At 40.6% G+C, this 14,445-nt stretch overlaps 1 protein-coding gene across 1 annotated transcript in view; it reads left to right on the forward strand.

The window, feature by feature from the left end:
• CERS6 (ceramide synthase 6) overlaps nt 1-14,445 on the forward strand; it is a 345,732-nt gene that overhangs the window by 99,294 nt on the left and 231,993 nt on the right. Inside the window, exon 3 of the mRNA XM_062187587.1 lies at nt 6,822-6,952. Coding sequence (XP_062043571.1) covers nt 6,822-6,952 — 131 coding nt within the window. The remainder of the gene's footprint in view (nt 1-6,821; nt 6,953-14,445) is intronic.

Genomic DNA, 14,445 nt, shown 5'->3' on the forward strand with positions numbered 1-14,445 from the left:
TTTCCAAATCTAGCTCCCTTTTAACATGGCTGGGAGGGCAGCAGATGGTGGCCCAAGTCATTCAGCCCCTGCCACCCATGTGCAGCACCTGGATGGAGTTTCTGGCTCCTGGCTTCAGCCTGGCTCAGCCCTGGCTGTTGTAGCCATTTGGAGAGTGAACTGGCAGATGGAAAATCTCCTTCTCTCTCTTGTTCTCCCACTCCTCTGTTGCCTTCTCTTTCAAATAAATCAATCTTAAGGAAAAGGAAAAAGCATTGCTTATATATACTGTGCCAAAACAGTGCTCAGTTGAAAACTTGTATGTATGAAACAAAGTTAACCATGTAGTTAAGCATTGGAAGTACTGCAACCAAATAAATTGAGATAAACAGAAAAGAAAAACTAGTAAAGATAAAAGCCTGGGGGCCAGCACTGTGGCTTACTTGGCTAATCCTCCACCTGCAGCGCTGGCATCCCATATGGGTGCTGGATTCTGTCCCGGTTGCTCCTCTTCCAGTCCAGCTCTCTGCTGTGGCCCGGAAAGGCAGTGGAGGATGGCCCAAGTGCTTGGGCCCCTGCACCCGCGTGGGAGACCAGGAGGAAGCACCTGGCTCCTGGCTTGGGATCGGCGCAGTGCGCCAGCTGTAGCGGCCATTTGGGGGGTGAACCAGCGGAAGGAAGAGCTTTCTCTCTCTCTCTCTCTCTCACTCTACCTGTAAAATAAAATAAAATAAAATAAAATAAAATAAAATAAAATGAAGTGTTAGCAAAACTGTAGAACTAAAACATTTTTAATCCAAAAATGCTTTATTGGTTTAATTTTTTTTTAAAGAATGTAATCTAAGCCAATTGAGGAAGAAAGAAGCAAATACAAATGCTAACATAATAATTGGCAATCATGGAGGAAAATGAAGAGTGTGTTTCTGTTAGCTGGGTGCTATTGTTTGGATGTAGTTTGCTTCCTCCAAAGCTCCTATTGAAATTTTGTCCCCAGTGTATTTGTGATGAGAGATGGGGGAAAGGGAGTCTTTAAGAGGTGATTAGGTCATTAACAGGGACTAATGTGTTTCTCAGGGGACTGGGTTAATTCCCTTGGTGAGTGCATGCTTACTTTAGCAGGATGGAATTAGCTGCTGCAAGAGTTAGTTGTTATAAAGCAAGACTGCCCCTCCTGTTTTTCAATTTTCTGCTATATTATAATCAAGTGCAAGGCCCTGGATGGATACAGCTGTCCAATCTTGTATTTCCGACTCCAGAATTACGAGCTAAAATTTCTTTTATGGATAACCCAGTCTCAAGTATTCTGTAGTGGCAGCAGAGAAGAAACTTAAGACATGGGACAAATTAAATGGATAAACTTGGGTATAAGGGAAATTATTCTAGAAAAGTATAATTTGTGTATATGTGTATATATGTGTGTGAGAGAGAGAGTGTACTTGTATATGTGTGTGTGAGCTAAACTGTAAAAAAGTACCAGATTCAGATGCTCCCACAAAAGGAGTTTTTCCTTACTTTATTACACTGAAAATGTTTTCTGAACAAGTAGGTTTGTGTTCTTTTGATTGTTCAGGTTATTAGCAATTCCAAGATATGAGAAAGTCTGAATTTATATAAAAAATTGCATTTCCTTTGTCTCCTTTGATTGTATATATTCAAGGAGTACAATATATGTATATACCATGTATATTCTTATACACAGTAAAATGGTTACTATAGTCAAGAAAATGAACATATCCATCTCACAGAAGAATTCTAATGTATTTTTTTATTTTTTTTTGACAGGCAGAGTGGACAGTGAGAGAGAGAGAGAGAGACAGAGAGAAAGGTCTTCCTTTGCCGTTGGTTCACCCTCCAATGGCCGCTGCAGCCGGTGCGCTGCAGCCGGTGCACCGCGCTGATCCGAAGGCAGGAGCCAGGTGCTTCTCCTGGTCTCCCAAGGGGTGCAAGGGTCCAAGGACTTGGGCCATCCTCCACTGCACTCCCGGGCCACAGTAGAGAGCTGGTCTGGAAGAGGGGCAACCGGGACAGAATCCAGTGCCCTGACCGAGACTAGAACCCGGTGTGCTGGCACCACAGGCGGAGGATTAGCCTATTGAGCCATGGCGCCCGCCCTAATGTATTCTTAAAGGGCAGATAATTCTCTTTAATAAAGCCTTCCAATTCTTTCTTAATATAGCAATAAAACATTAATATCAAGCGTAACAGATTTCACTGAAAAATCAGACTGGAGATCAGTTTTACTGATTAATATTGATGAAAAATCCTTAAATAAAAAAATTAGCAAATAGTATCTAATTTTTCAATGGGGAGAAAGATGAATGATGGCAACCAATGAAAATTATTTTTCATCACAAAATAAAGTTTATTCTAGGCATGTGGATATAGGGCCTGCTCTGTATTCCATATTTAAAAATCTACTATATAATTCATCATGTTACTGACAAGTTAATGGAAAAAGTACATATTTCATGGATGCTGAAACCTAGCATCTTTTTAATTAAAGAGGATTATTTGAGTAGGGATATGTGGTTTCCATTACATGTTAAACATATTTGTTTCTCAGTCTCAAGTCTGGCTCCTCGCTTAATAAGAAAATTAAAGGTGTTCCCAATAAAGTCCAGACCAAAGACTGTTATTACTGCTGTTCAACACTGTGTTAAATTTTACATTCAGTTAGCAAGTACACAAGAGGAAGGAGGAAAGGTAACAAAAATTAGAGAAGAGTTGGGAAAATGATGGCTATTTGAAAATTCATTCATTCAAGAACTGTTTGAATACTACTCTAATTTAGGCACCAATGAAAAGACACTCTGAATTTTCATTATTTTTGCAGCTTACATTTCAGTAATTTTATGATTATACACCTGGAAAATTAAAGGAACCAAATGAATAGCTACCACAAATAATATGAAATTTTAGCACAAAATTAGTAGTCAGAAACGAAAGACTTTCATATATATGCCAACCATAATCAGTTAAAAGATATAAAAAAGTGCCTTACATATAATAGAAATGTAATTAAATCCCTAGAAATCAACATAAAAGTTGTATGCAAACCTATATGGGGAAAATTTTCCAATACCCTTCAAGGATGCAAAGGACAAATTGAATTAAGATATTTATTTACCCTACATTAATTTTCAAACTCGGTGTGATCTTATTAAAAAAAAAAAAAAACAGCAACCTTGCCTGGTTGGCCATTTGGTTATTTTGAAAATAGATAAATTAATTTTAAAGTTCATGTAGAAGAAGTCTCCTGAGAAGCTAACTGTGGAGTATTGGCACCCGAATAATAGTCCAGTGGAAAAGCAGACTTAGATTTTCAGTGGGAAAAGGCTGAGCAATGGTATGGGATATTGGGTAGCCTCTACCTGGTAAGAAAGAGAATTAGTCATACTTTACACTCAGTGCCAGTCTATTTTGTAGGTATACTAAAGATTTGACTGTAAAAATGAAAGCCCCAGGAGTGGGCACTTGGCCTAGTGGCTCAGATGCCAGGTAAGAGCCTGTTGGAGCATCTGGGTTCCATTTCTGACTCTGGCTCCCAGTTCTACCTTCCTGCTAATGCACACCCGGGGAAGCAACAGATATTGGCTCAAGTCGTTGGGTCCGGGCCGTGGCTGTGGGAGACCTGGATTGTGTTTCTTGTTCCAGACTGCAGCTCTGGACCAGTCCTGGCCATTGCTGGTATTTGGGGAATGATTCTGCAGATGGAATATCTCTGATTCTGTCTGTCTGTCTCTCTTCCGTTTCTCTGCCTTTCAGATAAATAAAAATGAAAATAAATGTAAAAAAATCATAAACCTAAATGTATTAGAAGGGAAACTGGGATAATTTTCTGAACATTTGAAGGAAGTTTTTACTAATTCTACAATTAGAAGCTATAACAGAAAAGACTGATAAATTTAGTATGTATTTTTAAAAACTTTGTAAGTATATATTAAACAAGCAAAAAATGCCATAAGCAAATTTTAAAGCACAGATGACATACTGGTAAAAAGTATGCAACTTATGGTACAAAGTTTTAATTACCTCAATAAATGAAGAAAAGGACTTGCTTGTGAAAGTATTAATTAGCGAAACCACTCAAAAATTTCAAATGAAAATAAATTATAAATACTTAGACCCTTTTGATCTGTAACTTTCAATTCTAAGAACTTATCCCACAGATAAATCTGCACAAAATGTCCCATGGTTGTTAACCACTTAGGTTGTTTATGGCAGTGCAAGTTCCAAAGCTACCTAAATGTCCATTAATAGGTCATAGATAAGTAAATTATGCCATATCCCTGCAGCTCTACAAAAGTATGTGGGTCTTTTCTACATACTGATCTGTAAATATTCCAGAATACATTGCAAAGTGAAAAACTCAAATTCATGAATACTGTCTTTGGTACAAAGTATTTTGTATGATGAAGATAATATAAAAATACATATTTGGGGTTGGCATTGTGGTATTGCAGGTCAAGCCGCTTCCTGCAACACAGGCATCCCATTTGGATGCCAGTTCATGCCCTGGGTGCTCTACTTCTGATCCAGCTTCCTGCTAATGTGCCTGGTAAAGCAGTGGAAAATGGCCAAGTGCTTGGGACCCTGCGCCCACGTGGGAAACCCCACTGCAGCCTGGCCCAACCTTGTTCATTTGGGGAATGAACCAGTGGATGAAAGACCTCTCTCTGTCTGTAACTCTGCCTCTCAAAGAGGGATAGACAGAGGTCTTCCATCCACTGGTTCACTTCCCAGATAGCCGAAACAGCTGGAGCTGGGCTGAACCAAAGCCAGGGGCCAGGAGCTTTCTCTGGATCTCCCATGTGGATGCAGGGGCCCATGCACCTGGGCCACTGTTCACTGCTTTCCCAGGTCATTAGCAGTGAGTTGGATTGGAAGTGGAGCAGCCAGGACTCAAACTGGCACCCATATGTGATGCCTATGCTGCAGGGGGACATTTAACTACTATGCCACTCCGCCAGCCCTGATGAATAAATGTTTAAGGAAAAAGGAATATGTATTCATATTTGCTTATATTTGCATAAAATAACTTTGGAGAAAAACTAATCTAGTAACTGGTTATCTGCTAGGAAGGGAGAGTAGGAACTAGGAATGGGAACAAGGTTTCAGGTGAAACTTTGGATAATTTTTAACTTGCGCTCCATGTGAATGTTTTCTCCATGAATAAATTTCGGAGATAAATTGAAGTAAACAATGAATTACCCTAGAGAGCTAAGGTGTACTGTAGGCAATGAATTTTCTCTCTTCTGTGTGATGAAGAGAGACAGGAAAGGACAATGTAGATGGTGTGATTACTACTAAAAGTCTTCAGCGTACACACCCAGTTGAAATTTGGCAGATAACATTTATAGGCATACGGTCAGCACATTGTGTACCCGAGGGCCATTTGTGGTATTTTCTGGGTGTCTGACTGTCGTAGTCAGGGTGTGCTGAGGAAACAGATCAGCACAGATGGCATGTCTTGAACACCAGACATTTGTATCTCACAGGCTGGGAGGCCGGGAGTCTGAGATGGAGTGCCAGCATGGTTGCGTCCTTGGTGAAGGCCCTCTTCCTCCTGTGGCGGGGATGATGCATGCCCTCTGGAGTATCTTCACATAGGGCATTAATCTCATCACCAGCACTCCACTCTCAAGGCCCAGTCCTCTCCCATAGGCCCCTCTCCTAATTTGACCACACTGGGGATTAGGGGTTCAACCTAAGAATTTGATGGGGAGGGGCACATTCAGTTTGACAGGGCGCAAACCCTGTGAGATGCTTTTGGAAAGGAGCCATAGTTTATTCTGCCCTCATAGTTTGAAGGCTGGGGTGCCTGCCTTCTCTCTACTTCCTTTTTGGTCATTCTCCCTGATTGCTAAGATCTTACGAATATCGAAGCAGAAATAGAATAAATAAGAGAATGAAACTCACTTGGCTTAGTTCTGTTGTGTAGTGGGTGACTTCCTGTGGTTGTTGGCAGAATGCTCTCAGCTTGTAGAAGAGAAGGGAGAGAGATCAACAAGGAAAACTCCCATCTACCAAGTTTACATACCTTTTCACATTTGCTTCTTACCATAATCCAATTTTGGTTAATAAACAGCACCTTATTTTTTTTTTTTTAAAGATGAAGGAATTGAGACTCAGGGAGGTCTGGGAAGTGACAAAGTAGACTCCCAGTCTGTCATCTCAAGGCCATCTTTTTCCTCTTCAATGAGTTTGCTTCTTCAATTAGTGCATGCGTAGTATTTGTGAAAGACTTGCAGTGCTATTTGGTTCAATGAATGAAGAGGAAAACAATAGAAGAGGAATGTGTAAAGAACTGAAGAGAGGAGGAGAGAAGGGGAAAGGTGAGAAAACATAATTTATTGGTAGAAATTGTACCTTAGGCTTAATTTAAAAAAAAAGAAAGAAAGAAAGTGAGGCATTTGGGGATTTTTTCCATGCTTTTTTCCTATCCCACATTATGTGTAATAAAGGAGCTTAGCATTTTTTCCTGGGAGTGACATATTTGCACTTCTCTTTGTCGTTCACCTTCGCTGGGCTCCCTTCCCTGGAAATCCGATGGGTCTGACTTGACTGAGCAAGCCAGGCTGTGCCGTGCAATCCCTGTTGCCCCTTAGGAAGCACATTGCTGATACGGAGTGCAAGCTTTAGAGCATCCAAGCCCTTTCATGAGTAGCCTCGAGGTTATTTGTGTTCTTGGTGCTCTCCAAAGGACTAGGTCCTTAGTGGTAAATACAGAAATCTCGGTAGCAGATAGCGAACATAGGAGAAAAATCTCAAAGGAGGGAAGATCTGTTTGTGGCGACAGCAGAGGTTCACTGAAAATGATTTTCCTGGTGCCTGTTTCATAGCATCCCGATGAAAAGAGATTGGAAGGCCTCTCCAAGCAACTGGACTGGGATGTGAGAAGCATTCAGCGCTGGTTTCGACAAAGACGCAACCAGGAGAAACCAAGCACTCTGACGAGGTTCTGTGAGAGCATGTAAGTTGCTGTCTTTTTGAAAGTAAACCTAAGTACTCTTGCCACTCCAGCGGTGAAAAATAACAGCTCTATGCAAGCTCCAGCAGCCCTTAAAAAGCATGCCATCTGGTGGAAAAATAGTTGGGGGAACAGTAGTTTACAAGAATTTGTGATTTCCATTTTGGAGTCAGTAAATGAAATTCACTTCCTAAGGGAGTTTCTACCAAGTAAACAAAGAATGCAAGGGTCTACCGTGAGAGTTTCAACCAGACATCTTTGAAATGCAGCAATAAATACCTACTTTTATAGATGTCTGTACTTTCAATTTTAATAGAAGAAACTTAGGCAATACATTCTTTCCACCGATACAAACTGAGATACTAGGATATATTATTGGAAGATTATGACAGTGTTCTCTGTCCCTAGAGAAGAACTTTCTCTCTTAATTCCTGGGTGAGTTTAATGAAACATTGTTTAAGGGATGGAATGAAAGTCTCTGAAATGTGAACTTTGTGGTATATACATTATGTGTCAATAAAGTTGCTAAAAATAATAAAAGACCTGGAGAGAACTCTTCTAGCACAATGATATTTGAGGTTGTGATACCCAATTCACTGATGTGTAGGAAAATCAGAAGAAGAACATGAACACTTTCAGCACATCCCCAACAAAGCAAAGATTCTACCTTGAGAGTCATTTTTCCATATACTCTTCATCTTTTGGGACGTGGTTGTTCCTTTGTCTAACAGTTCTTTCTTTAGGGAGCTTTTCAACACATGGTCATTTAAGCAATGATTCTGTTGGTGTAGCCCCCTAAGTTGCAGGCTTTCTATTTGGAGTTAAAGTTGCATTTCCAGGTTTAACTTTCAATTATGCAAAAAAAAAAAAGTTATTTTAGCAATTGCAGTCTACGACTTAGAGGGAAACCTAATGTTATAGAAGAAATGAATGGGAGACAGAAAAATATCAAGAATTCTTAGGTTCTAGGTAAAATGGTGAACGTAAATAGGGTCTCTGGAAGGTGAGAATATGTATGCAATTTACTGAGGGAATCTTATAGATACAATCTGCAAAGCCCTTCCTGTGGTAAAATGTAGTGGCAGTTCATGAAACAAAGATGGAAGGGTTTCTGACCAAAAGCCAGAACAGCTTCCTGGCCTGCTCCTGACACATGCAAAGGGCCTGGGCTCCATCACTGAGCCATGGAACTGAGCGAGGACCAGACGGTGTCTTGGCACATGCCTGCGTACTCAAACTCATGTTCTCCTCTTTCAGCTAGCTTCTGTGAAAATGCAGTGTTAACCTCTTTTTTTTTTTAAAGATTTATTTTATTTATTTGAAAAACAGAGTTATAGAGAGATGTAGAGACAGAGAGAGAGAGAGATCTTCCATCCGCTGGTTCACTCCCCAGTTGGCTGCAACGGCAGGAGCTGCGCTGATCCGAAGCCAGGAGCTTTTCCGGGTCTTCCACATGGGTGCAGGGGCCCAAGGACTTGGGCCATCTTCCACTGCTTTCCCAGGCCGTAGCAGAGAGCTGGATCAGAAGAGGAGCAGCCAAGACTAGAATTGGCACCTATATGGGATGCCGGCGCTTCAGGCCAGGGCTTTAACCTGCTATGCCACAGCGCTGGCCCCAGTGTTAACCTCTTCTATAACATACTGAGTTCACACCAATTTCTCTCAAATGCCAGTGTGAATGGCATCAGTCACCTGGGGGGCTTGTTGAAATGCAGGTTCTGCTTCACTCGGTCTGGATGGAAGTTGAGATTCTGCATTTTTAGCAAGTTCCCAGATGATGCTGATGCTGCTGGTCCATGGATCACACTTGGGTAGCAAGGACCAACACTGGACCCCCTGAACTCAACTGGTCTTAACTGTGTTCCACAAAAAGCAGGACAGTCAAAGCCATAGTGGATTACTAATATTTCTCAAGAGTTGATGGAGGCATGGCAAAGTGGAGGCACAAGGGTGGGGAGGGGACAAAACAGAAAGTATCATGAGGATATCTTCCCTCAGGAAACTTACAATATTACTGTCAATGAGATAAGATATGAGACATCTTCTAAAATGCATGGAAAATACATATGATAAAAAACTATAAAAAGTAATATAAATTTTATTGTACCTGAATAAACCTAGCTTTTACTTACATTTTTCCATGAGCTTTTTGTAGGGCCCTTTTATCTGAGTATGTATGGATCAGTGATAGCTATTAAAATAACCAGATAGGTGTGTTAAATGATTGGTATAGATAGTCAGTAACCAAAGATTAAAGAAAAAAGGTGAACTGTGGGTTAGGGCACACAGGGGAGTTGCCTGTATTAGAAACAGGTCAGTACTGATGGCCTTCAACCTTTCTGATGCACAAGGTAGTGTAATGAACTCTTGTTTTGGAACACATTTCTCCTTGGCTTCCTGATTGCCAGTTAGTTCTCCTGTCTTTTCAGGGTCTGCTATTTGCACCATTAATTCTGCATTTTACTCGTGCCCTTCAGTGTGCTACTTCTCCATATTCAGCGTTCAATGTCTCATTTTCCTTTCCCTACCCTCCATTCTCTGTGGAGGATGTATTTCCTCTCATCAGCTTCTTCTAAAGCTGTATGTGTGGATTTATGTGTACAGTTATTTCTTCTAAGGCATTGTTCTGCTACCTGCAGCTGGCAGCTGATTTGCCTCCATTCCTGAACTCCTTTTGGCTGCTATTGTTTGTAGGCCTCCAGTAGTTACAGGCCGAAAGCCAAGCCAGTCAATGGTGAGTTACATTAATTCTTTGTGAATCCACCTTTGTGGTCCAGATCCTAATTACTCTCATAGCTCTCATTATTTATCTCATGTTCATAGAATTTTTATTTGCAATGAACCCTACCTTCACACCAGAATGTTTGCCTAAAATGCTTCTATCCCCATACTCTGCTCCTTTAAAACCTTGAACAATTTTCAACTGTAGAATAAGTGTTGGGCTCCTTAGTCTGATTAAACCAGAGTCTGACCTTTACCGATCTGATGTCAGTCAGCCACATTACCTCTTCCTTTCATAAAGCCGTGTTTTCATTCTGCTTGCCTGATCTCTCCTGCATTGGTTGGCATGTTTCTGACCTACTATACCCACTTCCTCCACCTCCCCCATCTATCCCCCATCTGTTCCTCTGATGAGGGGCCTGACTGTTGTGTCTGTATCAAGTACACATCCCTCTGAATCCTTAGAGCACTCACTGCCAGGGTTCATCATTAATACTGAACCCTACATTTCCATATATGATAGCTGTTTTTATCGTGGCTGTCTGCCTGTACCCCAGTGATAGCATAGGTGTTCCTTGAAGAGTGCGAGGGCTGGATCTTTTCCTCCTTCTTTTCTTCTCAACATTTGCAACAACAATCTTAATCAACTGAAGACATATTTGTTAAATGACAGTATATTAAAGGGCCAGTAGTTTTGGAAGGAGTCGCTGGTCATAGTTGCCACCTTGTCTCCAGGAGTGAAGAGTGCCTGATATGCACTGACTTAGCGTACAGCCTGTCTAGGAAAATTACCTGATGGTGCAAAGATCCGTGACAATTAGAGGCAGAAATTCAGAGGAAAGAAGTGAATGGCAAATGAGAAGATTTAGAAAATACCGAAGGGGATAAGGTGCGATTCTGTTGGTCTATGTGTGCAACTGTGTGTAATGGTTACTTTCCTAAAAATAATGGCCTATAATTGTTCTTCTGAACCAGGGATGCCTTTAATGAACACATGGTGAGCTTTTCAAAGTGTACGTGCAGGCCTCAGCCCAAGACTTCTGATGTTGTCTGACAGTGCGGGAGTAGTCTGGACGTGTAGGAGATAGCTTGGAAGAAATGTCCCAATGCTCCTGAAACACCCTCCTGGTTAAAAAGAAAATAAGAGAGCTTATTTACTTCACAGATACTAAAAATCAAATGAAAAAGCAACCGAACACAAATGTAGGTCTGGTAGCTATGGGATCTAACCTTAAAACAAAAATCTGTTTCTATTATATTAGATGTGGTTTCAGAAAATAGAGAATCCCTTCAGGCAAGTTGTGTTTCATCTTTCAGCTGTGTGGAACAGCACCAAGATGCATACCAAGCAGTGTCTGTAGGCATCTGCTGACTTGTCTGATTCTTGGCACGCCCAGTTAATGCAGATGGACTGAATAGAAGTTGGTCAGTGAGTAACGTGCTTAAACATGGATGTGATTTGTTTTTCCCTCTCGTTTGATATCACTTATTCAAAGTCATGTCAGTTTTGATGGATATTTCTTCCAAAAGCCTTTACTTCCTTATTGGCAACTAAGATAGAGATTGTTGAAGAGAGAGAGAGAGAGCGAAGACTGTATAAAAATGAGATGTCATGTGAGACATTTTAGGAGAAACTGATTCAGAATGAGAGCTGCTGGTGGTTGGGATCATGCTGTAACTAAGCTACCCCTGCAGACAGTTGCATCCGAATTGTGCGTTTTTGATCATTAATGATAATATAAAATAAATAATGTCTGCAATAAAAAGTATCTGCCAGATAAAACAAGAGGAGACCGGTAATATGTTAGAATCAATGACTTCTCAGTCATTTGTTCACTAGCTCTGTGATCATTATTTTGAGTATTATAAAGTACATTTAGTAGCCAATGTCTCCGAGTAAGTGTTCTACATAGCTTTTATTTGAGCATTTGCCAGTTGACTAGAAGGAAGAATCTCCCAGATGATAACCTTAAAATGTAGGACAAAGAGTACTCATCCTTTACAGGTTAGAATTAATTTACTTGAATTGAAATTTGTTCCAAATGATACTGAAGTCATGCAGCCTATATTATATAAGAGGAGAGCCTAAAATTCCCTTTTATTTACAAATTTCATTTTAGAGTTGATGCAAATTAAAAGTACCCCCAAATGTCATATTTGCATGACTGTATAGTGGCAGCAAACTCACCAAAACCGAGGAACCATTTGAACCTTATTTCTGCAGAGAGACCCGTTTCTTAACCCCGATTTCATTGAAGTCAGGTTCATTAGTGAGAAGTGCTGTCCTGCTACACTTGGTCGTGGTGAATCTAAGAAGCTGAGTTTTGCTTAGATAAATCTGCCGTACTGGTTTTTGACGTAGGTAAAATGGTGGAGGCTGATAAATGAAACAGAAGTAAAAGAGTGAGGTTATCCTGGACACAAGTAGTTGAGTCTCTCGGTCCCCTTTATTTAAGATCATTCGTTTAAGATCTGTGGTTTGTATTCAGTTCAGTTTTAGCTTTGAGGCAAAAGCCAGCAAACTTCTCATCCAAATGGCCAAAAGTGAATGTTTCAGACCATATGGACTTTGTTGCAATTACAACTCTGCTGTTGTAGCACAAAGCAGCCAGAGACAATGCAAATATATGAGGCACTGTTCCAAGAAAACTTTATTTATGGACCCAAACTTGAATTTATCACTTTCATGTGTCATAAAGTCTTCTTCTTTTTTTTTTTTTTTTAAAAAAAAGAAAGTTCAACCACTAGAAAATTTAAAACTATCCTTAACTCAAGGGCCATACAAGTATGAACACATGGCCAGCTGGATTTGGCCCCGGCCATAGTTTGCTGAACCCTGCATTAGAATTAACATGAGTGGCTCTTTCAGAGTTTTGAGAAAGAGATTGTGGTCTCCTAGTGCTACTCAAAGTCATAATTCCTTAGAGTTTTGTCAGTGAATAGAAACATTAGAACAGTTCTGTAATTAGTATGTCCGTCTAGAATTTTCCTGGGACCTGGTGCCTGGGTGGTGTGCAGTTTCATTTAGCTCAACCAGGCCCTCTTTGAAGCTTTGGTATTCTCAAGGCCATGCCACTGTCACTACAAAATTCTGAAGATTGATGAACTGGATCATGGACAGTCTACTCTTGCCTTGAATAAGCTTTTGAAACCTTGTTCCCGCTTTCTATTCCAGACCTACCATCTGTGGCAAGTGAACTCAGGTTTTCCTTTTAGATCAAGCCTCTCACATTCCTTCATGGCATATGGCGAGGCCTCTAATTCATGTGTACTGGCTAATTAAGGAAAACAGATTTTTGCTAAAAATATCAGACAGGCCATACCTTGGTCAGGCTGGCTGCATATTAAGTACTTTTGTGCTCTATTTACATTTGACTGGTCAGTTTTTCTTAAATTTCTAGAAACTGTTTCAATATATTTTGCAAGAATTTTGTCCAATGTGGTGTTAAATGATGCTATTCAGAATGGACTATTTAGAGGCATAACTGGGCTCATGAAGACCTAATATTCTTGTTTAATACTTGGTTGCCATTTTTTGCACCTATTTCTTCTGTTTGTTTCATCCATTTTAAAAGTCTTCTGATTTGGAACAGAAGCATGAAAATCAGTATAATCAATTTTAATAGAGGAAATATAATAGCATATGTAATTTTACTAAGAAACTTTTGGAAAAATTTTCCCAGAAGTACTTTCACATTCACCACTTGTGCTATATAAGATTGTATATATGTGCCCACAGAAATCAGATATACCTGCAGTGTATAGCTGTACTTGGTGCCTGCCCTTGTTGAGTTTATATAAATGGAGACATTGTGTTTTATTCTTTATCTTCAGGATAAAGCCACTTGCCTCTGAGTGACAGTATGTCAATTGTGCTATAATATGACATATGCATTTCCACATGCATTTTAATACGGTTATGGACTGAATTGTGTTACCCCAAAATCCCTAGTTAAAGCCCTACCTCCCATTGTGACTGTATTTGGAGATAGGTCCTTTAAGGAAGTCATGAAGGTTTAATGAGGCCATAATGGCCCTAGTACACAAAATTGCACAGCAAAACAGAACCAAATAACATGGGGCTTGTGAGGCAAAGGTGAGGGGCGCAACATTCAAACACTTCATTAATGGTACATCACAAACCTAATAAAACGGTAGCACACATTTTCATCTGTTAAATGGGTAATAAATATATAAGCTCTGTAATATGTGTGGCAGTTTTCCTTGGAAACCGCCTGGAGTTTGCTCACAGAAGTCAGTGTTGGTGTGAGTCTGCCCCCCAGGCTCCCATAACAAAGGGCCACAGACTGGTGGCTTCAACAGAAATGCATTCTCTCAAAGTTCTGAGGCCAGAGGTCCAGGACCAAGGCAATATGGGTTTGATTTCTCCTGAGGCCTCTTTTCTGACCCTTCCTCTGGGTGCGTGCATCGTTGGAGTTCCTTCCTCTTCTTATAAAAAACCCAGCCACTGGATTACGATCCTACTCTTAGGATTTCATTTAACCTTCATGGCCTTCCAAACGACTCTGTCTCCAAATATAGACACCCTGGGAGGTAGGGCTTCACATAAGAATTTTGGGGTACACTATTCCGTTTACAACAGCGTTAAAAGGCTTGTGGTTTGTTGAGCTACTGTGAAGTGGTGGAAGGAACATGATCAGAAATCAGAGGGGAAGTTGTAACACCAGATGGACGTGGGCTGAGGTGGCTCTGGGATGTGTGCGTATGCATGCGCACGTGCACCCCCGGGCCTCTCAGGTTAGCTTGGTACATTC

The sequence above is a fragment of the Lepus europaeus genome, chromosome 1, assembly GCF_033115175.1.
Source record: "Lepus europaeus isolate LE1 chromosome 1, mLepTim1.pri, whole genome shotgun sequence".
Lineage (NCBI taxonomy): Eukaryota > Metazoa > Chordata > Mammalia > Lagomorpha > Leporidae > Lepus > Lepus europaeus.